We start from the raw sequence: 23695 nt of genomic DNA, 5'->3' as shown, positions 1-23695 counted from the left end.
AGCGGTTATCTTGCATAAGCACCTTTAAGGAGTCATGTATAGCCACCATCTTGTGCAATTAGCGTCGAGAGATAGCTGATGTAGAATTTTTCTTTTTAAATTATCCGCCACCATATTTCAAAAGGAGCCATGTATAACCGCCATCTTGCGCAAGCATCCCAAGGGAGTCTATGTATAGCGGCCATCTTGCATAAGCACCTTTAAGGAGTCATGTATAGCCACCATCTTGTGCAATTAGCGCCGAGAAATGGCTGCTGTAGAATTTTTCTTTTTAAATTATCCGCCACCATATTTCAACTAAAGAGTGTAGCACTGAGGTTTGCGATGTATGATGGCGGATGACAGCTGACAAAAAAGCGCGTGAGTTTGTTTACTAAACAAGAGCACGTGGAATTTACCGCCACCACATAGATGGCAGCACGGTGCTCAAAGATGGCGGATGACAGCTAACAGAACTTTTCAAATTGCCCGCTACTACAGAGAGCAGCACGGTGCTCTGTAGATTAAAGATGGTGGATGACAGGTGATGAAATTACCCGCATGATAGCAGCACAGTGCTCTATTGATTAAAGATGGTGGATGACAGCTGTCAAAAAAAAAGGACGTGGCTTTGTTTACTAAACAAGAGCACATAGATTTTTTCAAATTGCCGCCACCACATTTCAAAGGTATCTAGCTAAAGAGCGCAGCACAGAGGTTTGTGATGCAAGATGGCGGATGACAGCTGTCAGAAAAAAGCACGTGAGTTTGTTTCCAAACAAGAGCATGTAGAATTTTTCAAATTGCCGCCACTACGTAGAGGGCAGCACGGTGCTCTCATGATTAAAGATGGCTGCTGTCACGTGGAATTGCCTGCCACCACAGGTATCTAGCTAAAGAGGGCAGCACGGTGCTCAAAGATGGCTGCTATCAAAAAGCATTTTCCAAATTATCCGTCACCACATTTCAAAGGTAAGTAGCTAAAGAGGGCAGCACTGTGCTCTATAGATTAAAGATGGTGGATGACAGCTGTCAAAAAAAGCACGTAGATTTGTTTATCTCACGCTAGTGAGGTTAAGTTGGTAGCACTAAGGTTTAGGCCCGTTAAGATGGCAGCACTGCGGATGACAGCTGTGACGAATTTACATCTACTACGATAAAGAGGGCAGCACTGTGCTCTATAGATTAAAGATGGCGGATGTCAGCTGTCAAGAAAGCACATGGCTTTGTTTCCAAACAAGAGCACGTAGAATTTGCCGCCACCACATTTCAAAGGTAAGTAGCTAAAGAGGGCAGCACGGTGCTCTCTGGATTAAAGATGGCGGATGACAGCTGTCAAAAAAAAGCGCATGGGTTTGTTTCCAAACAAGAGAATGTAGAATTTTTCAAATTGCCGCCACCACATAGAGGGCAGCACGGTGCTCTCTTGATTAAAGATGGCTGCTGTCACGTGAAATTGTCTGCCACCACAGGTATCTAGCTAAAGAGGGCAGCACGGTGTACAAATATGGCTGCTGTCAAAAAGCATTTTTCAAATTATCCGCCACCACATTTCAAAGGTAAGTAGCTAAAGAGGGCAGCACTGTGCTCTATAGATTAAAGATGGCGGATGACAGCTGTCAAAATACACGTGGCTTTGTTTACCTCACGCTAGTTAGGTTAAGTTGGTAGCACTAAGGTTTAGACCCGTCAAGATGGCAGCACTGCGGATGACAGGTGACGAATTTTGCAGCTACTGCGATAAAGAGGGCAGCACAGTGCTTTGTGGTTTAAAGATGGCGGATGACAGCTGTCAAAAAGCACGTGGCTTTGTTTACCTCTCGCTAGTTAGGTTAAGTTGGTACCACTAAGGTTTATTCCCGTCAAGATGGCAGTACTGAGGTTTGCGATGCGTTGTTGTCTGTCAAAAAGCACGTGGCTTTGTTTACAAATCTGTCAAAAGCACGTGGCTGTCAAAAAACACGTGGCTTTGTTTACCTCTCGCTAGTTAGGTTAAGTTGGCACTACTGGGGTTTAGGCCCGTCAAGATGGTAGTACTGAGGTTAGCGATGCGTTGTTGTCTGTCAAAAAGCACGTGGCTTTGTTTACAAATCTGTCAAAAAGCACGTGGCTGTCAAAAAGCACGTGGCTTTGTTTACCTCGCGCTTGTGAGGTTAAGTTGGCACTACTGAGGTTTAGGCCCGTCAAGATGGCAGTACTGAGGTTAGCGGTGCGTTGTTGTCTGTCAAAAAGCACGTGGCTTTGTTTATCTCGCGCTAGTTAGGTTAAGTTGGCAGCACTGGAAGAGGCCTCTGGCTGAGGTGGAGGAGGCCACTGGGAGGCCACTGGCTGAGGAGGAGGAGGAGGTGGCCACTGGGAGGCCACTGGCTGAGGAGGAGGAGGAGGCCACTGGCTGAGGAGGAGGCCTCTTCCGAGAGCCGGAGGAGGAGGAGGCCGCCGAACCCGTCTATTATACTACTAATGTCCACATAGCGTGCAACATTCAGCGCTCTCTGCAGTCGAAAAATGGGGCATAAGTGCGACCATGTCAACGCCGCTCAGACCAGAACAGAGCCACTTCCCACCTGGACACAATCTTGTTGACACGCAGGACCCATAGCTTCATGGAGCATACGCCAGACTCTCACGCGCCCATCAACTCGATACAAGTGGAACTGGGACGATAGCACACGCCACCACTGTTCGCGGGCCCATGCACGTCCTTCAGCTCTGTGTCGAAGTGTCGTCAGCTGGTGAAGTGTATGCTGCCTCCTTACAGTCCTCTTAGACATGGGTTGCTGACTCCCAACATTCAGCTAGGCGGTGATCTGATTCACATCAGCTCGTCGAGCGCCCAGTGTGCTTTACACGGGGTAACATTCTCTTTGTGATATTGCAGGTTCACTCTCGACACTGTAAACCTCAGGAACCCGAATTCGTGTGCAATCTCCGCAGTGCTATGACGCATGCGCCATGCGCCAATGATCACCCCACGTCCAAACTTGGTTAACACGCGTCGTGCTGCCATTTTCACGACCTGGTGTCTGTGATGGATGCTCGCCGCAACGCTGAGGAGTGATACGTGGCACATTTTCTAACGGGACGCCCTTCCCGCCACTACAGGCCACTCAGTGTGTATATCCATGGGCGCCCGCAGGATCTTTTCCAGGGGGGGGGGGCACATTAACAATTTTCTTGAATATAAAAACCAATATAACGTCAGCAACATTAAATTGTTTACAGAAACTTCCAGTTATAACATATGCTAGCTGACTGTCAGTAATTTCAGTTTATGAAATAATCTAGTATGATATTAAACAATTGAACATCAACATCTTTAGAATTTTGCCCCCCCTTGCGGGCGCCCATGTGTATATCCGATTAAGTGGGCTAATACAATTTTTATATTTCCTACATACGCGCAGTAAGTTTAAAGCGATGACATAATTATTTAGGCTCAGAGTGTATTTTGTACTTAAAATGTAACTGTAAGGAAATGTGTACTCCGTCATCTGTATTTGGCGGAGAACTTCGAGTACGATCGCAACATACACTCTTTCCTTTCTCTACTGGTGTACATTTGGTTGAAATCTGTCTCAACAATTCAATTAATTGTTTCTGTTTAGATCTGTTCCGTTCCTGGTTGATCTCCCTTACTCTGTCATCAACGAGAGAAGTGTGAATATCAACTGAGCTACTTGCATTATTTAAATAGCCTCAAATAATCAAGAGCTAAACTCAGCACCAGGAAACTTGAATGTAATGGGAAATAATTTTGCTTCTTTGTTCATTTTTATGCCATTCCAAGGTTTGTTCAGGTCTCTTTCATCTTTGTTTTTGAACTGACTAGTTGATGTACCCGTTCTTCGCTACGGAATTCTACATTGTATACAGAATTGTAGGTGACGTGATGCAGAAATCACCCAAGGTCTTTTCTCATATGAAGACTGCGTTAGGGAATTTTCATTGTAATGGTAGGCCCGCTAGCCTACCATCAGTCACAATCAGGTTGGGGAATTGCATTATAATGGTAGACACTCACTCTCCACCTGCCTTTTTATATCCTCAGAAAGACTGTCTTAGTGGTTTTCCCAACTGAAATGAACATAGGTCATTACAATGACGTCAGTAGGAATGGCGAGAGTAAAAGAAATGATTTCATATGAAATAATCAAATGAAAAACCACACATTTTCTCACTTTTAACGATCAGTACTACACTGCCGATCTAACAGTCCAAAATTCCAGAGCTGCAATAATCAGGCCTCAGACAGCCGTGATCCGTGAAAAATCTTAGTCTTTTTTAGGAGGGGGTGGGGTCGAATAGTAGAGAGTCCCAGGGCAAAACTGTACCCTTTTACTAATCTGTTTCCTAGGAGTACCCGATAACTCGGAAAATCTCAGTTCACTACACTGACGGCGGAAAAATCTATCTGAATTGGAGGAAATTCTTCCCTCCAACAAACCCCCTCTTCACCGCTTATTTTAAATAAAAAATAAGTAGAACTTAATAAAAGTGAAGCTCGCTTTAAGAAACGGCTCTTTTTAGAGTTGAATTATGAGTTATTTAGTGAATTGTGGGCCTATAATTTTTTAATATGCCTAAACTGTAATTCTAGCCCAGATCATACTACTACTACTACCACTACTAATACTACTACTACGTGTGCCTCTGCCTTAAGAGTGCACACTGCTCATTCAAAACAGTGCGTCAGAAAAAAATGAAATGGCGTATGGTTTTTAGTGCCGGGAGTGTCCGAGGACATGTTCGGCTCGGCAGGTGCAGGTCTTTTGATTTGACGCCCATAGGTGATCTGCGAGTCTTGATCAGGATGAAATAATGATGAAGACGACACATACACCCAGCCCCAGTGCCAGCGAAATTAACCAATGATGGTTAAAATTACCGACCCTGTCGGAAATCGAACCCAGGACCCCTGTGACCAAAGGCCAGCTCGCTAACCATTTAGCCATGGAGCCGGGCAGCGCGTCAGAGTAGAGATCGAATATCTGAGATACGGTATCAGAACATGTATGAACCATAGGAATGTCATGCTAAAGAAGAAAGTTTTCTAACTCCCCAGCTATTTCCCGCCAATATTCAATCAGGCTGTTATACTCGGTACGCAGCAGTAATCCCATCTATCGGAGTTGAGCGGCAGCATAAGAGACAAAGAACATCACCACAAACAATGGTCAATGTAATGTTCTTGTTGATCAATGTTATGCGTTTTCAATATTGTAGGCCTTCACATTTAGTTTTCTCCCGACTCTGAAATACCACTCTTATTATAGTCGGTACGGTAAAATTGAATGAAGGATAAATGGTCGGAAATTGTATTTTCTATAAATTTTTGTTATGTAGTACTCTTCGATAGGACCAATAACATAGGTATTTAAAAAGTAAAATTTTAGGCGCCTTCCCCTAAACTACAATTTCATACATGGCGAATAAAATTGTTTATAACTTAGACTGTAGTTGCTTATTTCCCGACTATATACCGACTATATACTACTTCAACCCATTTTCTCGTGGCTCGGCGTTGATATGGACTTGGCAACATAAATACAAATTCATGAATATACTGTATGTGTTATCAAAGCCCGTGATAACTTTAGTTATGTAGTATTTATCGATAGCATCACTGGGGAGTTAGAAAACTTTCTTCTTTAGCATGACATTCCTATGGTTCATACATGTTCTGATACCGTATCCCCGATATTCGATCGCTACTCTGACGCGCTGCCCGGCTCCATGGCTAAATGGTAAGCGTGCTGGCCTTTGGTCACAGGGGTCCTGGGTTCGATTTCCGACAGGGTCGGTAATTTTAACCATCATTGGTTAATTTCGCTGGCACTGGGGCTGAGTGTATGTGTCGTCTTCATCATTATTTCATCCTGATCAAGACTCACAGATCACCTATGGGCGTCAAATCAAAAGACCTGCACCTGGCGAGCCGAACATGTCCTCGGACAGCGTTGAATTTTAGGCCTTCCCCTAAACTACCATTTCACTCAGCGTGAGTAAAACGATGTATAGCCTAGATTGTAGTGGCTCATCCCCCGACTTCACATACCGATTTTCATTAAATTCTCTTCAGCCGTTTTCTCGTGATGCATGTATAGACAGACAGACAGACAGACAGACAGACAGACAGACAGACAGACAGACAGACAGACAGACAGACAGACAGACAGACAGACAGACAGACAGACAGACAGACATTACGGAAAAGTAAAAAGTGCATTTCCTTTTTACTATGGACATGATCGATACAGAAATACCATTCTTTTCAATTCTGAGCAATGTACAGACATATAGACATGTTAATTTTTAACTAGGTTTGTGCCACGTCTTGCGGTGAATGTTGTAGTGACGACAACGCTGTCGGCAAGGACGTGATATCCCGGTTCACCACAGAGCTCGACAACCAAGGAGTGTTCTACACCGACGCCAACGGACGCGAGTTGGTTAAGAGGAAGCTGAACCCCGAGTCCACCGAGCCCATAGCAGGGAACTACTACCCTGTACCCACGAGGATCCTCATACGTGACGAGAAGAGGGGTCTGGAATTGGCTGTCCTCACTGACCGCCCGCAAGGCGGCTCCAGCTTGAGGAACGGAGAAATTGAACTTGGGGTAAGGAATGTTTCATTACGACAGGGCAAAGGACTGCTCCACTGAATTGTGTAGTCCCCTAATTTTTGATTATGTTACTTAGAACCGATAGCCAGTGCGTGTTAGTAGATTGAATACAACCTGTGATGAGGCGCATTGCTTGATTGAGCTGTGTGTCAATTATTCTGGTGAGAATTGTTTAACCATGTAGAACAGCAGTATTCTGCAACTGAGTACGAATGAGCCAGAGCCGTGGACCTAAGGATTGATGCATTGGGACCACAGGTGGTCCTTGTTAACTTCTGTAATATGTTGTTCCGGGTTTTAATTTTAGCTGCTACATTCTTGAGAAGCATTTTGTATGTCAGTGATCTGTCCAGGGTCACCCCTAGGTATTTCTGGTTACTGCAGCATTGGAGAATCTCATCTCTGAAGCTGACCGTAGGATTGTAATTTGCATGTTTGTTCCGTAGATGGAAAGTTGATACAACTGTCTTTTGAGGATTCGGTCGAAGAGAATTATGTTTGAAGTATTCATTCAATATCTTCAGATCTGCTGTTAATGTTGCTTCAGCTTCGGGGAAGCTTTGGTCCTGGGCTATCAAGGCAATGTCATCAGCGTAAATAAATTTCTTGGACTTGGTATTTGGAAGATCGTATGTGTACAAATTAAAAAGGAGTGGAGCCAACACAGAGCCCTGTGGGAGCCCATCATTTATTTTGTGCACCTGTCTTGTAGAGTCTTCTGAAAACACTTGGAAATACCTATTGCTCAGCATATTGCTTATTAGAGTGGTTAGTTTCCGACAAGGGATGAAACTGATGAATTTGAGCAGCAGTTTGTCATGCCAAGCAGCAGTTAGATCTAAGAAGACACCTATGCTTATCAGCTTCTTCTCAAAGCCATTTTCGATATGAGTTGCTACTGCTAGTACCTGTTCCTCACATCCTCTTCCTGGTCTAAATCCAGCTTGTTCTATAGGGACAACCTTGTTGATGGCTGAGGAGATTCTATTATGGATCAGTCTCTCTAGCAGCTTGAATGTGACACTAAGGAGTGCGATAGGGCGGTAGTTTTCAACTTTTGAAGGGTCTTTGTTTGGCTTTAGTATAGCAATGATCTTGGTTTTCTTGAATAGTGGAGGCAGATGACCTGTTTCTACAATGTTAGAAAGGAAGGTGTTCAACCATCTGATAGTAGCTGGGCCACTGTGTAACAGAAATTCGGGGTAAATGCCATCAACACCTGCAGTCTTCCCAGGTTTCATGTACTTCATAGCTTCTATAGTCTCTTCTAGTTTAAATGGGGCAGAGAACTCAGATGATTGTGGAGCTGAATCTTTCCTTTTATTCAATTGATGTCTGACTTCTTTTATGATATGTTTTTCCTTTCTTGACTTGGAGGTAGTGATCATGTGTTTGGCCATATCATCTAAGTTTATGTTACATTTTTGCCATTACTAGTATTTTTTGCTGTATTCAGTTTCCGGATTAAGGATCAGGCCTTTCTGCTGGAGTATGTATGGGCCAAGGTTTGTAAGGTTTCTTGCCATTTATTCTGTCTGTTTTCATTTAGTGATTGCAGAAGGACAGAGGCAGTTGCAGAATCACCATTGTCTTCACATTCCTTGAAAAGCTTTTCGCTGTCTTCATTCCAGCCAGGGATGTACTCTTTGCGGTAACCTCTTGGTATGCATCGTTTTGCTGCACCTTGTAGTATACCAATAAATCTGCTGTAGTTGTTGAAAGTGGGTTTAATCCATATTATATTGGAGTCAGTCTGCTTTGAAAATTCTGTCCAATTTGCTTTGTTGAAGTTCCATCGTGGTCTCGGGTAGGAGAGGATAAACAGACCTGTCTGGAGAATTACTGGCCGGTGCTGGCTGTGAGGGAACCTGGCTAGTACCGTGCGATGTACCTCATTGGGAACATTTGGAGACTGTGTAATGAAGCACAGGTGAGGTGTATAGCCATGATTCCATCGTGCAGAGGTAAAAGTTGCCTTATCTTTAGCATCATAAACTAGTTTGAGGTTTTCTGTATCCATCCAGTCAACAAGGTTTTGTCCATTTTCATCACACTCCTGATATCCCCAGAGAGTATGATGGCTATTGAAGTCTCCAGCAATGATGCTTGGATGTTGCAGTGAAGGTAGGGGTGGAGAAGGCAAGGTGGATCCTGGTGGTTTGTATGTTGATTATTGTCAGGTTACCCACCTTAACTGTTGCTGTAAAGACATTGGCATCTGAAGTTGATGGCAGGACTTCGAAGTTGCTGATGTTATTTCTTATATAGGTTGCTAATCCATATTTGGGATGATTGTTTGTAGCCACAAGTTTAAACCCTGGAATCCTTCCTCTGCTGTAAAGCTGTAAGTCATCTTCAGCATGGGTTTCTTGGAATAAGATGACATCAATCTGATGATTCTTCAAGCTTTTGGATAAATATTCACATTTTGCTCTGCTTATACCCTCTACATGGAGTTGGTAAATTTGTATTGATGGTCCAATCTTACGAGCTTGTGGGTCCTGAGAAGGACCTATTCGGGTATTATTTCTCCTTAATCTGTGACCGAGAGGTCGTTTAAGACAGTTCGGTCTCATCGTGATTATTGTTGCTCGCTTAGCACCACCCGGGGGATACGTGCAGAGTAATGAAGAGGAAAATTCTGCAAACATGAGCAACAGTGGCCCCCCTACAGCCCACGGGCTCATGAATCTTCTTGGTGCTGATAGATATTGCCAAAATTGTGAGACGTCATGACATACTTCATTTCTTTGTGTGCTGCCAACTTTTAAACTCTCGCAGGGCGGTTTATGTCACACCTGTGTTGTTGTAAGATTTAAGCGTTCCGTCTGTTGGGTCATCGGTTCAGAGGCATCCCCAAATGTTATGGCGGCGCCACAATGAGGCAAGGCGAGGACTGCTTTCCACACTGGGCCAGAAGGTGCTATTGCAGTACGACTGATCCTATGAGCAACACACTCTTTGGGCTCCAGCACCGCCCATACTACAGCAGCTTCCATGTAGTCACAGGGACCAGAACTTTGGTGGAAACTGCATTTTTACAATTGGCTTTATCTCGCGCGGACACAGATAGGTCTTACGGCGTCCAAGGGATAGGAAAGGGCTAGGAGTGGGAATTAAGTGGCCGTGGCGTTAGTAAAGTACAGCCCTAGCATTCGTCTGGTATGAACCTGGGAAACCACGGAAAATGACCTTCAGGGCTGCCGACAGTGGGGTTAGAACCCGTTAAAGCTGATACGAGCTGCGTGATGCACCCCTTAAAGCATTACAAGTTTGCGCACTAACGAAAACGGCAACATAACTAACGGAAAGACAAATGAGATGTTGAAACGGATAATGAAGATGCACATTGTTGAATGTAAATCCCAGGCTCCCGAGGAAGGAGTTGGTGGAGGTTCTTCGGCCTCCAAAGAGAAGTCGCTTCAATTCCCATGTGTATCCAATGGTACTCTAGGATAAATGGACACTTTCTTCTCCTCGACCACCAGCGAAGCCTTCTCTGTGTTCTCAGAGCCTACGGTAGGATCCGCCTCTGTCTCGACGTCAGTAGCAAATACCATCACTTTCATTGACCTTCTTCTTGCACCATGTTGGCAGTCATCAGGGCGACGTGCTTCTTGTTCTCAGCAGCTCGGAAGCCGATACCATTCTAGTACATTCCGTACCTAAGATCTTCCCCTTCTTCCTCTACTTCTACTTCCTTCAATTTTACCTTGTAAAATGTGCTGAAGGAGTCTATATTTATCATACCGGGCGAGTTGGCCGTGCGCGTAGAGGCGCGCGGCTGTGAGCTTGCATCCGGGAGATAGTAGGTTCGAATCCCACTATCGGCAGCCCTGAAAATGGTTTTCCGTGGTTTCCCATTTTCACACCAGGCAAATGCTGGTTCTGTACCTTAATTAAGGCCACGGCCGCTTTCTTCCAACTCCTATGCCTTTCCTATCCCATCGTCGCCATAAGACCTATCTGTGTCGGTGCGACGTAAAGCCCCTAGCAAAAAATGTATTTATCATTTCGTATTATGTTGCCAAAGTATTCAATTTTGCTATTTTTGGTATTGTAGCTCTTTGTTGAGGCATTGGAGTACTTCTGTCAACACATGATATTCTGATCAGCCGTCGGTAGCACCACATCTCAAAGGATCGTGAGGATCCAAGTCTCGGCACAATAAAGTAAAACACAAAATACGTAACACCGAAGAAAACGGAGACGGGGATTGATCTTAATGTCCCTGTTACAGAGCAGTTTACTCATTCTCTTGAATGTTCCAGCCTCATCAAGAACGTTGCCGAGAAACGTGCTCCAGTGATGTGCCAACTACTTTTAAGTTGACAGGTTGAATGATATGTTTGCTTATAACCATTACTTTGGCCTTTCAACGCACACCTGCTGCACCGCACAGTTTAGTAATGTCTGCAATTATTGCAAGTAGAACAGTATCCTCTGCATATCGCAGACTATTTATTGTGTGTGATCCCATTAACAACGATGCCCTCCTGTTTTCTTTTTCATGTGATGCCACAAGTAATAATCTAAAACAGGGGGAAAGATAAGGGAACCTTAGAGGCCAGCGTTCAGTTCTAGCCAATTTTCGTCATTTTAATAGCACACATAATTGGCATTACTGTTCCGCTACTCTAGAATCTTCTATATAGAGGATGGTTGCTCAGTTGTACTTCCTCTTAAAACAATAATCACCACCACCACCTCTTCTATATGTTAGTACTGGGGACGTTCTGTTAAATCGGGACTATGTCGTTAAAATTATGCTCATTGGAGTGCCAGTACTAGCTCCCTTACCCGAGGGCCTTGGGTTTGATACCCAGCCTGTATACAGACTGAAGAATGTAACTGAGGCGCTGTCTTATACGGTCACGTGCTGACAACAGTGGTAACTGTCCACAGGTGCACAGGCGGTTCCTGGCTGATGACATCATGGGACTGAATGAAGCTCTGAATGAGGAAGAGTACGATAAAGGCATTGTGGCCAGAGGGAAGCACTACGTGTTCGTGGGCAAGATGGACACGTCCTCCAAAAACAACCTGGCACTTGAAGAGCGAAATATGGTCCAGAAGGTAGTTAATGGCCCGTGGGCATTCGTCACTCCTGCGGATAACATGACATTCCAGCAATGGTCCAGCACGTACATTATGGAGGTAGGTAACAACTGACATAAATAATTAGACTTTACATTGCACGACAACATCAAGTCCCACAGTAGGCTGTTCTAGCTCACAAGATGGCGAAGCTGTGCTGCCAACCTGATGAAACTAAAATTCCCTCGCTGCCAGGTTGGCCGCCATCTGTGCTGTACATAAAAGACGCTAGTCTTCTTACGTACGATACCCAGCAAAGAAAACTGAGGAATTGTAAAGTGGATGTACCTAGCACTACCACAGATTCAGCGTAGTGAGAAATATCCCACAGATCAATAGAAAACGTTTGAATAGGCCGATGTAAACTGGCGAAAAATGAAATCCCAACATCCAATTCAATTTAGCCTAAGCAATTGTCCAGTTTTCAAGTCACAGGTTCAAGAAGATATGTGCCATCAATAACCACTTTAGTCGCCATGTTTTTGAATGCAAACATACAAACAGATGCCTTACGTCATTTTTGGGATGAATTTACAGGCTTTTGCACGTGATATGTCAAGCTAATGCTGGTATTAGATGACGCTGGAATTGTCGTCCCAATAATGCTCAATGGGCCGATGCCAAGGTAGCTGGTCAACACGTTATGTGCCAACAGCGGTATGAGTACCGTTTTGGAAAACATCCCATTATTATTTAGCGTATGGCTTATACAGACGTAATCAGTAATATACATATATACATATTTACAGCTGAGAAACAAAGCAACTTGTGCTTCACAATTGAATATCTAATTCTTCAATCCAGCGTGCAGCATCCGAAGTTAGCAGCAGGAAGTCATCCTCATCACCGTGATAGGCTCGAATCCTACATTCCCTGACGATGTGACAAACAGTCTGGTGTGGAGCTCCGCAGTCAGTCTGGATTAGGTAGCTTTTTCCACTTATGGAGAATGGCTCTGCACCGACCATGTCCTGTTCTGATTCTATTCAAGACAGTCCAGGTCTTGCGTGGTAGGTGGGATCCACTTGGAAGTCTGGGACCTGAGAAGAAGGTATGAAGGCGCACACCCGTTGCTGCTTCCCATCTACTTTTCCACTCATCAAGAGATTTAAAATCCATAGCATCCATGTTAGAGGCATCACGCAGACTTGGATGGCGTGATTTTAGTCTGTTTAGATTCAGAAGTGGCAGGTCAATATTCACGGGTAGACTAGGATTTCTTGAGATCTTGTGAAATTCCTTCATAAGGGCATTAGATCGGCGTAGATCAGGTGGTATTATACCAGTTAGCAGTGGAAGCCAATGAACTGGAGTAGATGTGATTGCGCCAGATATGATGCGCATTGTGGTATTAAGCTGGTTGTCAACAAGCCTTGTATGATGACTGTTCATCCAAACAGGTGCACTTGAATACACCAAACCCAGGGCTGAAGATCGCAAAGTGGTTGCTGAAGATCCCCAGGTAGTTCCACACAGTTTATGAAAGATGTTATTTCGAGACTTCAACTTTTGTGCTAAGTTCAGGAGGTGTTGTTTGAAGTATAGTGTACGGTCCAAGATGACACCAAGGTATTTTGGGTTCCAGTTATAACGAAGAATTATATCTCTGAAACTAACATTCAGTTTCACGTTCGCCAAACGATTACTTAAATGAAAGCAAGACACTTCTGTTTTACTCGCGCTGGGTTGAAGTCTCCAGATTTTGAAGTAATCTTTCAGTAAAGACAGGTCTTTGGTCAGAATATCTTCAGTCGTCTTCATTACCTGATCTTGTACAGCTAGAGCGAAGTCATCGGCATAGCAGAATTTTCTGGATGAAGTGTCAGGAAGGTCAGAGAGATATAAGTTGAACAGTAATGGTGAGAGAACTGATCCTTGGGGCAATCCGTTGTTTAGTTTCCTCTCCTTGCCTATGTTGCATCCAGTGATTACTTGGAACTTCCGATCACTTAACATGTTGTTAATCAGTTGAGCCATCTTTCTGCATGGTATGATACGAAGAATTTTGTAGATAAGGCCTTCCCTCCGTACAGTGTCAAAGGCGGCAGTAAGATCAACAAATGCTACTGATGTTTTCAGCTTCATCCCATTGAATACTGAAATGAAAGCGGCACAACCGGTTCAGTCACCGGTCTGAAGTACATCTACACTGTCAAGGTTCATGTGATAACGGTGAGAGTGCTCCTGCTGTCAAAGTGAATCGCTCCCCTCATTATAAATCCTTTTGTAGGTCCAGTGTGACTATAAGCTCACCTTCTTACCAACTATCGCCCATCACTGGCACCAAGACAACATCCGACAACACAAGAGATCTCCACATGGCCCTCCAATGAGCTATATTTTGCCATTATCTGAAGTCTCAGATGGTGGTGATTCAGAGTTTGTGGCATGGGATGAACGCTACAGGAAGTCTGGCTCGGATTTGTACCTCTGGGTCACTCTGGTGTCAACTGAAGCTCTAAAGGCTGCTGCCCACAGCCATGCGGTGAATACGACGGTCTTCCCTTTCCCTTTTGGTCCATGTGAGGCCAGACCCCGGTCATCTTGAGACAGTGCTTTCTCGTGACCATTGTTGCCAACACCGATGGACTGCGGATACGTCTCTACCCGAACTTTCTGCAATATCGAGGAAAGAACATCCACCTTCTCGCAGCCCTATTATACGGCCAATTTCAAACTGAGTAACCTGCTGATACTGCCGTCTTCATCTCCGTTCAAAGGTTACTCTGCTCTAAGTTTACATTTACACATCATAACAGAGAAAACCAAATAGTCGAAACGCATTTTGTGAAGCTTTTCTCGAAAGACGTGTTAACAAAGTTTTAAAGTATTTTGCCTCTTGGAACTCTTGGTTCGAAGTTGACATTTATCACTACGGCCTTTTTGAGCAGTTAAATGCACAAGATGACAAGCGTAGCCTTGTTCATGAATGTTGGCAAAGAAATGAACTTACGCCTTTGGAAACACCAGTCATAGTGCTTGGAATTTCGCATGCAAATCCTACACAAATTTCGCATGGAATTTTCCTTTTTTTCATTTCAGTATCCATCAATTTACACATTACTTACCTCTATTGTAGATTGAATCCTGAATTGTGAGGATGACTATTGAAATCTACTGATATCAAAATGTGACACAAACATTGGGTAAAGCCTGTCATAACTGCCATTTGTAGCCAATGTAAAGGACTGACATTTCATTGCGTCTGTTACTTTTCTCCCTTAGTGCGAGTCAAATTTCTTAATAGCGCTACGGATTTTTTTTAGCTCAACCGTACTTTGAGGCTGTATTTGAATCCAGAAACAATTTCTTGAAGAGACGTCCAGCATGGTCATTACAGGCTACAGACAGATGATGTTCGACAGAGAATGTTGTGAATAATAATATCTTCGCATTTGTTGCATGCCTTTCGTAACCAGTGTTTTTCACAAAGTCCTGTCGCAAAGGGGAATGTTACAGTCACGCTAAGTACGTTGAATGAAAAGTGCGTGTGAATTCATTAATTCACCACAGATATTTCAGTTTCAAGAGATTTTGTTTTGCCTTCTACTGAACGTTGGTAAATTTTCAGTTGTGTCACTTCTGAAGCAGGAGTGCGATATATGCAGGTCGTCAAGTTTCAACTAGTAACTAACGATGTAAAGGAGAGGTCTCTGGCTAGATTCCAGTGTATGAGACCCACACCAGGAAAACTGGAAAAGATCCAGGTTGGGCTGGTTGACTGCTTCACCGAGAGAAATGGCGTGGAATGACGTTCTCTCTCTCTTGTTCTCCCCAACCTGATGGTTGGTGGGTAGCATGACTGTCCTCGTCCAACGACCTTCTATCCTGAGCCCGCTGCTTGATTATTTGATATGGCCGTCACCCTTTAATGCTGCACCATGATGATCATTTTCTCTAGACTGATGGTTTCTTCAGCTCTCTTGAGATCTTCTTCATTTGTTAGCCTGTGAGTCCAGGTTATTCGTAACATTCGACGCCAGCACCACACTTCGAATGCATCTATTCTTTTCTTATCATCCTTTGATACAGTCCAGTTTTCAGAGCTATAGTTCACAATGTTCCAAATGAAGCTCTTAATGAAATGCTTTCTTACTGGTAGGGATATTGCCTTGGAGGTCAACAGGCTTCTTTTGAAAGCATCTTTAGCCTGGGCTTTTCACACCTCCCATAAGATGCAATGATGCTTCCCAAATAACTGAACTGATTTACTCCTTCCAACCAAACATTAACATACTGTTTACCATCCGGAGTACATTTCATTATCTTGGTTTTTGTTTTGTTAACATTCATGTTACATTTTATTATTAGTAGATTGTTCAATTTCTTAATGGGTTCTCTATCTCTTTCTCAGATTTAGCTATGAGGGCAATATCATCCGCGAAACGTATTGTTTGGTATAGTTGGTCATTTATTTTTATTCCATGGGTGCAGGTGGCTGAAAACTATATCATTGCTTCTTCTAAATACACATTGAATAATAGAGGTGACAGACCATATTCTTGCCTTACTCCTTTTAATTTCGCGTTGTTTTGCTCCTTTCCTATAACCGCTCTCTGGTTCTTGTACAGCTGATAGATGATTTTCCGATCTCCCTAGTCCACTTTCAGACTGCTAAGGGATTTAAACATAATGTTCAGTTAACAGTATCAAACGCTTTCTCTATATCAATAAAAGCAATTAGGATGTTCTTATTGATTCTTAGGGCTTGTTCAATAATCGTAAAGAATTGCTTCTCTAGTTCCTCTGTTTCTTCTAAACCCAAATTGATCATCTAAGATATTTTCTTCTATTCTTTTCTCCTTATGATGTAAACAATTCTTGTAATAAGTTTGGAGGCATGTGTTACCAGGCTTAACGTTCTATCATCTTGACATCTCTTTGCATGATTACTTTTTGCGATAGGCATCAATATAGTTTTCTCAAAATCTTCTGGTATTTCTCCGCTAGTACAAATACCATTTACTAGTTGATATAAAGAAGTGTTTGACTTATCCCCTAGAGCTTGTAGTATTTCAACTGGAACTGGGTCTACTCCAGGAACTTTCCTTTATTGTAACTCATTAAGTGGTTTATCAAATTCCTCTCTAAGTATACATGGTCTCAGATCATCTTGTTCTATTTCACTTTCATTTTCTATTACATCGCCATCTATTTGTCCTTCATACAGGCCATCTACATATTCTTTCCATATTATAGCTATCTTATACTGCTCTTTTATCACATCTCCGTTGCTTCCTTTTATTATACTCAAGGGCTTTATCTTTCTTTGGAACTGCCTCCGGACTTCTGGAAACGCTTTTTCGGTATTACCTTTGGTTATATTTTCATCTATCTGCTTACATTGTGCTTCGATCCACTCTTCCTTTACTTTTTTAGCTTCTCGATGGATTTTATTTCTTATGTTCTTCTATTCTTCATGATTTCCTTTCCTTCTGGCCATCTGGTGCGCATTCATTAGTTCCAAAATTTGGAGTGTAACCCATGGCTTATATATTTTCCTCTCTTCTTTTCCAAAACAATCTTCTGCTGCATCGGTTATTTTTTATTGATTTCTTCCCATTTTTCTTGAGCACTACTTCCAGCCAGTACTTCAGTATTAATTTTCTTATTAGTTCCTTCTTTGAGCGTTTTGATAGCTTCGCTGTCTTTCTTTAATTTACTCAAATTCCATTTTTGGGGGCGTCTTTCTATTCTTTTTTTCTTAAGTGTCAGTTGGCCTGTCATTACCACGGGGTTCTTATCGCAGTCAATATCAGCCCCAGGATAGCTTTTACTTAATTGTACTTGATTTCGATACCGTTCTCTAACTATTGTATAGTCTATTTGATATCTACTGCCATTTCCAGGCATTGTACATGTGTATCTCCTCTTTTTTGCAGTTCGAAGAAACTATTTTTAATTACAAGGGAGTGACTTCGACAAAATTCGATGAGCTTTTCTCCCCTTTCTTTTCTGGAATAAAGACCATAATCGCCCTCCGTATCATCTTCTCTGCCTTCTCCACCAACTGCGTTCATATCTCCGAGTATGATGAGATTTTCTTCATCCTGGACCTTTAGCAACACTTTCTCGTCTTAGTAATCTGTGAACTGTACCGAGAAAAGACGGGGAATAAGGGCATGAGATTCAACAAAGAGGTGAGAGGTCCTAATGGAGCAGGTACAGAGAGAGGTATACGCTGACTGAAATAATAGTTGATTTTTTTAAGACAAAATTTATTCATTTCATTGAGTATGGCATGCATTGTTCGTGTTATTTTTAATAAATGGATTCACTTTCGTCTTGAAGTTAATATCAGATTAATTGTAATGAATGTCTGTCATTCCCAAATAATTTTCATTTCAACGTATAATTTATTCCTTTAAAAGTTCTTAAAGTTCTTTCTTGAACTCCTTTTGATTTCTGTATGTGAAATTATTTAATTTTAATTTTCTTTCACTTGGAAATACGAAAATTTTTCCTAGAGTCTTTTCTAAATATTTAACACTGAAAATTGTGAAAGTTTCTTCTAGGGTCTCTTTAAACACTTCACAAAATATCGCAAACTGATTTGTCTTACAAAGTTCAGTCTTATAGCTTCTTTACGAACTGAAGTTTAAGTATTGTGATAATACTGCTAGAATATTACGATTCCTAGTAAGAGTCAATAAATTGTTTGTTGACCTGTTATCCAGAATCTCTGATTCTAATATTTTACCAATGAAAAGTTAGTCTCGTGGAATTTTAGGAAAAAATCAGAAAAACACTCATATCACTTGTAATCTGAAATTCAGAACTGGGTTGTGATGATATGCAGTTCAGCGAACAGCATGTTTGGCAGCCGGTGTCGAGAGGTTATCACCCATGGTACCACGTTCAACTCCTTCGTTGTCCCTCGCTGAAACCACGTCTCCAATCCCGCGTTAAAACCACGTCTTCAGTCCCACGTTCACAGGTGGACATGATTATAACAGGCACTCGTCAGGTTTTAAGGTGTTTTTGTCGGATTTTAAAAACCACGAAAAAGTTCAACTGACTAACCGATCTCAGATTTATAAATCAGACGACGAACACAGTATCTTCTTAGGTGCACACAAATCGTCGTTTATAAAAGCAGAGTGTGAGAATATTTACAAGTGTTTTCACACGTAAATACCAATCTATATAAATGACAAAATGTTATATCTCGCGAATATTTACAAGTATTGTCACACTGATATCACAGTCTATTCAAAATGACGAAATGTTATGTTACAAGTATTGTTACACTGATATCACTGTCTATTCAAAATGACGAAATGTTATATCCCGCGAATGTTTACAAGTCCTGATTGCGGTAGAGTAGAATACGGTACAACATCACGCACTCGCGACGAAAGATTAAAAACGCTGATAGTTCAAAATTGTCATTAGATGTTTATTTTAAAGTACTACTTTGTATTATGGGATAGTCTACTTTAGTAAACGAAATATCATTCCACAAGAAAGTGGCCTTAACTAGTACACGTTTATCAGTTGCAAATGTTTTAAGTTATTCCGTCTCGAAGAAAATTATAAGTTTCAAATAGTCAAGTTCACTCGAGTTAAAGTCCAAAATGTAAAGTTTCTATCACCAGTATTATTAAACACTTTAAAAATGGCGAGATTACCAAGTCATCACAGTAATAATTGAAAAATCCTATCCGGCGCTGTTCACTGAAGCAGAGTACTAAGTGCGACTTTGGACGTGTATATTCGCGTTCAACAGCATGCTTACGCGATTGCTGTGAGTTGAGAACTGTCGGACCAGGGCCAATCCCTGCTCTTTTACACCGCGTAGCTGTGTTAGCTTTCCCCCTCTTCTGATAAAATTGCATTCCTTAACGGTGGAATAACGTTTAACTCCGTGGGCCGATTTTAATAAAATTTACGCATGTTGACGTTTGTGTCACGGGCTACAAGATGGTGTAGGCCATTATTTGATATCTCTACGCGATGAAAAGTTATTAAAACATTTCTCGTATGTTCTAGAGCAATCATGCGTTGTTGACGTGGTCAATACGTCAGTCCCCCACGTGGAAGCTCTGACGTAGACAACTCGCTGTTGCCTGCCTGAGCCGTGCCGTTGCAGTTAATTGACATTACAAACTAATGTTTGAGGCCATTAGTTGTTCCTGGTACAGAATGTAGAGCTGTATCTCTAGGTTCTGTCTATGAGCAGTATTCTTCCATTATATCCCCAAATACCTGACACTCGCTGTCAGTACAAACCCAACGCCACCTTTTTCGTCTGAACTGCCAGAGTACAAAACTCTGAAATCTCCGCTCCATAGATCTCAGCTATCTGGTCATCTTACTACACTCATTCCTAGTCGCTTCATTTCGTTCTTCACATTCTCCACCTTACCGGACTTGTAGGATTTGCTTTTTGCCTTCTCCTGTATCCTCCTCTGGAGATCCGAATAGGGGGCTATTCCGGAATATTTTACATTCGAAGACATCATCATGCTTTCTATTCGTTGGATATCACAAGGATCTTTAATGTGGTGGCTTCCCATTGCCTTCCACACCCTATGCCGTTGACCTACAATTAGGTTCATCCGCCTTAAGAAGTAATTTCTTAATCCAACGGCATCAGGGTGCCCTGCCCTCTTTCCGCTCGCACTTGGAAGAGGTTAATCACTAGTACCGGTGGTTCCTCGCTGTCAAACTCCTTTAATCCCCAGTGTTGGGCTGCCACTTCCGCCATCTATACCGTACCGAAGTCCATCTTCTCCGCCATAGATGTCGTTGAGGTCTTCACACGTAACCCTGAGCTGGGGCCCTCATCGGGTCAGTGTGCTCTGGGACTCACATTGGCAGGGAAAGATGATAATATAAAGTTGGAATTCAAGAGGACAGATTGGGGAAAACGTTCATAGGACAAAGAGTAAAAGATTGGAATAATTTTTCTCGGTGAATGTTCCACAGATTTCAAACTTATTTGGAAGCGTTTGAGAAAAGGCCGGGTAAACAGTTGATAGGGATTGTGCCACCTGGGCGCCGGTCCTAAATGCGGATCATTAATGACGGCTTTACTGATTGATTGATTGATTGATTGATTGATTGATTGATTGATTGATTGATTGATTATCAGAATACCAAGCGGAAGTTAATCATGCAGTATTGTAAGCCGTAGTGTTAAGCATACGAAATACTTGAGTTGTATATGATGATGCTGGGCTTAGAATGTTAAACAAGTAGTGTTTTTGTAATACTTTGTTTCCCCGAAATTGCTTGTTGTTGTAGTTTATTGTTGTTGTGTCTGTTACAGTTCAGAGGGCTGAAGGACGCCCTACCCCCTAATGTCCACGTACTGTCTCTGGAACCCTGGAAGGATCACACCATCCTGTTGAGGTTGGAGCACATCATGGAGTCCGGAGAGGACGAGGATGGCTGTCGTCCGGTAGTTGTCAATATACAGGTACTTACATTTCACATTTGATGAAGGGAATAACCATCGGGTTTATGGTGGGGAAATTACAACGACATGATGACACTACGCTTCATGGATATTGCCTAAACCAAACAACACATACGTACACGCACACCGACATTAGGAATAAGGCTGAACTGCTATTGTTTGTACAGTATTATACAACTTTTAACAGCGGAATCTCGTTACTTCTTATATGATTACTCTCCAGCTAACATGTCGAATATTCTGTAGGCCACTCGTTTCTAATTAATATATAAAAATTAAAAAGCCCGCCGCGCGGTGTAGGGGTGGCGTGCCTGACTCTTACCCAGGAGCCCCAGGTTCGATTACTAAGCGGGTGAGGGATGCTTACCCGAAACTGAAGGTTGGCTCGAGGTCCACTCAGCCTACGTTATTTCAGTTGAGGAGCTATCCCATTGTAAGTTAGCGGCCTCGGTGTAGAAAGCCCAGAATAACGGGGTTTGGCTTGGTTTGGTTTACATTCTATGAATATTTAATTATACACGACCGCATTGTACTCGAAATAAACTTTCAGTGTATTAGGCCTTGTTCAAAACATATCGAAGATACGATCAAGATTACAAAAGTGGGATTCAAACACACAACCTGCAGATTTCTCATCGGATGCCCTTACCATTTGGGCTGTGGGGGCTATTGTAATATGAATTAGAGAGTGGGACACGCACACACGCAGGGGATAAGCGTGGCTCTCGCCCCATTAGTCACCTGGTGGGCTTCAGGTCATCAAAACCTCCGTTATTGGACGCTAGCCGTCCTTCACGCGGTGGATTACTTTAAGAATTTCTGCGAAGAAACCTGGCTCTTTGAAACCTCTAATGTGACATGTCTTACGACAGTGGGTGGCAGGATTTCCGCTTTCATTGTACGGTAGCTGGCCCGAAGACGTGCGAAATTCTCCGTTCATACATGTTGCATTTTGTATCTCTAACCACTGGTGTCGTGCTCTGACGTTGAAGATACCTCCAGTAAAATGGCTCTGTAGTTTTTCCCGTTACTCACTCTGAAGTGACACGCAAGACATGTCCCACGGGACTTGGACTGAAAATCCATTTGTTGGTAATCATCTGCGTCATTATCCGTCGTACGATAAATACGTACAGTCATAAAGGAACAGATATAACATATTCTTAAACGTTTGTTGTCTTCTGATAGACCTAATGTTAACAAAAATATTTGAAAATAATCGTCCAACTCCATGTGATTACTGTGAGATCAAATGCATCTGATAACACATTCCTGAGTGAGTAGACCCCAAATAGATACTGTGGTTCAAGTAAGTCCAGACAGACAGACAGACAGACAGACAGACAGACAGACAGACAGACAGACAGACAGACAGACAGACAGACAGACAGACAGACAGACAGACAGACAGACAGACAGACAGACAGACAGACAGACAGACAGACAGACAGACAGTTACATTAGGTGGGGTTCATTTTCAAGCCGTATAAATATTATGCACCCTCTGCTGTGGATCCTTCAAACAACTGCGGGGGTGGGAGCTACGGTAGCGGCCAACTTCTGGTGGGGACCCATTTCCATGCGCCCCATGCACAGGGATAAATGTGAAGACCTTAACGGGAGTAAAGGCGTAACATGAATGTTTTCAATTGAGCTGAACCGGCGTGGGGCTAGTACAGAAGGAACCCACTGCCTTGTGGGAAGAGGTCGTATTCTGAAAGGCCAAGGGAGTAAACCCTCTGATGCGTTAGGCTTAGCAGGTCAGCAGAAGATTGTTGTTATGTGTTGCTTTCAACCTAAGAACGAGCATCGGATGGAGGAATAAAACAAATTTAGGTCAAACTCATGGACCCTTGGAACGAATGACAACGCTCCAGAGTATGAAGATAATCCTACGAATACCGGAAGTCATATCAATGAAAGACTAAATGCTCGCACTGGACTAAAATACAAACACACACTGAGAGTAAGAACTCTAAATGTGATAACTCGGAGTGAAGTGATTGTAGATATGACGAAAAGATGCATGAATCATATACTGAGCGGAACAAAATAGAAAGGGACAAATTCAAAACTATTAGGAGGAGGTTACTAACTGTACTGGCATGGTAATAGGAAGGAAGCACGAAACTGAGTAGATTTATCACACATGTCACCTTTGTAAATGACAGGATGATGAAAGCCGGAGTAAATTTAGGGAAGAACAGTTTTACAATAGTCCAAATGAATGCCTCTCAGTAAGAATGCGGTGATGATGAGAAAACACAGTTCCTGGATGATTTGGAAGATCTAATACGAGAAGACAGTGTTATGATCATTGGGGATCTGAATGCTCAGGTTGGGGCCAATAGATCTGGGTACGAGTTGGAGACGGGCACTTTTGGATACGCAATAAGAAATGGAGAGGGTGAACATATTCTAAATTTGTGTATAAGAAACAATCATTTAATAAAAATACATTCTTAAAAAAACGGATAACCGTAAGATTACCAGATATGGCTGGGATGTTAAATTAAAGATAGTTATTGATTATGTGATAACTGATAAAAAAAAAGTGGAGAAAAGTGAGGGA

General features: G+C 42.5%; 1 protein-coding gene across 1 annotated transcript in view; it reads left to right on the top strand.

Moving 5' to 3' along the window:
- LOC136879168 (lysosomal alpha-mannosidase) overlaps positions 1-23695 on the top strand; it is a 371785-nt gene that overhangs the window by 341418 nt on the left and 6672 nt on the right. Inside the window, exons 15-17 of the mRNA XM_068228971.1 lie at positions 6332-6596; positions 11508-11759; positions 20974-21123. Coding sequence (XP_068085072.1) covers positions 6332-6596; positions 11508-11759; positions 20974-21123 — 667 coding nt within the window. The remainder of the gene's footprint in view (positions 1-6331; positions 6597-11507; positions 11760-20973; positions 21124-23695) is intronic.

This window comes from Anabrus simplex, chromosome 8, assembly GCF_040414725.1.
Source record: "Anabrus simplex isolate iqAnaSimp1 chromosome 8, ASM4041472v1, whole genome shotgun sequence".
Lineage (NCBI taxonomy): Eukaryota > Metazoa > Arthropoda > Insecta > Orthoptera > Tettigoniidae > Anabrus > Anabrus simplex.
The sequence above is the reverse complement of the archived record's forward strand: the minus strand, read 5'-3'. Positions and strand labels throughout refer to the sequence as shown.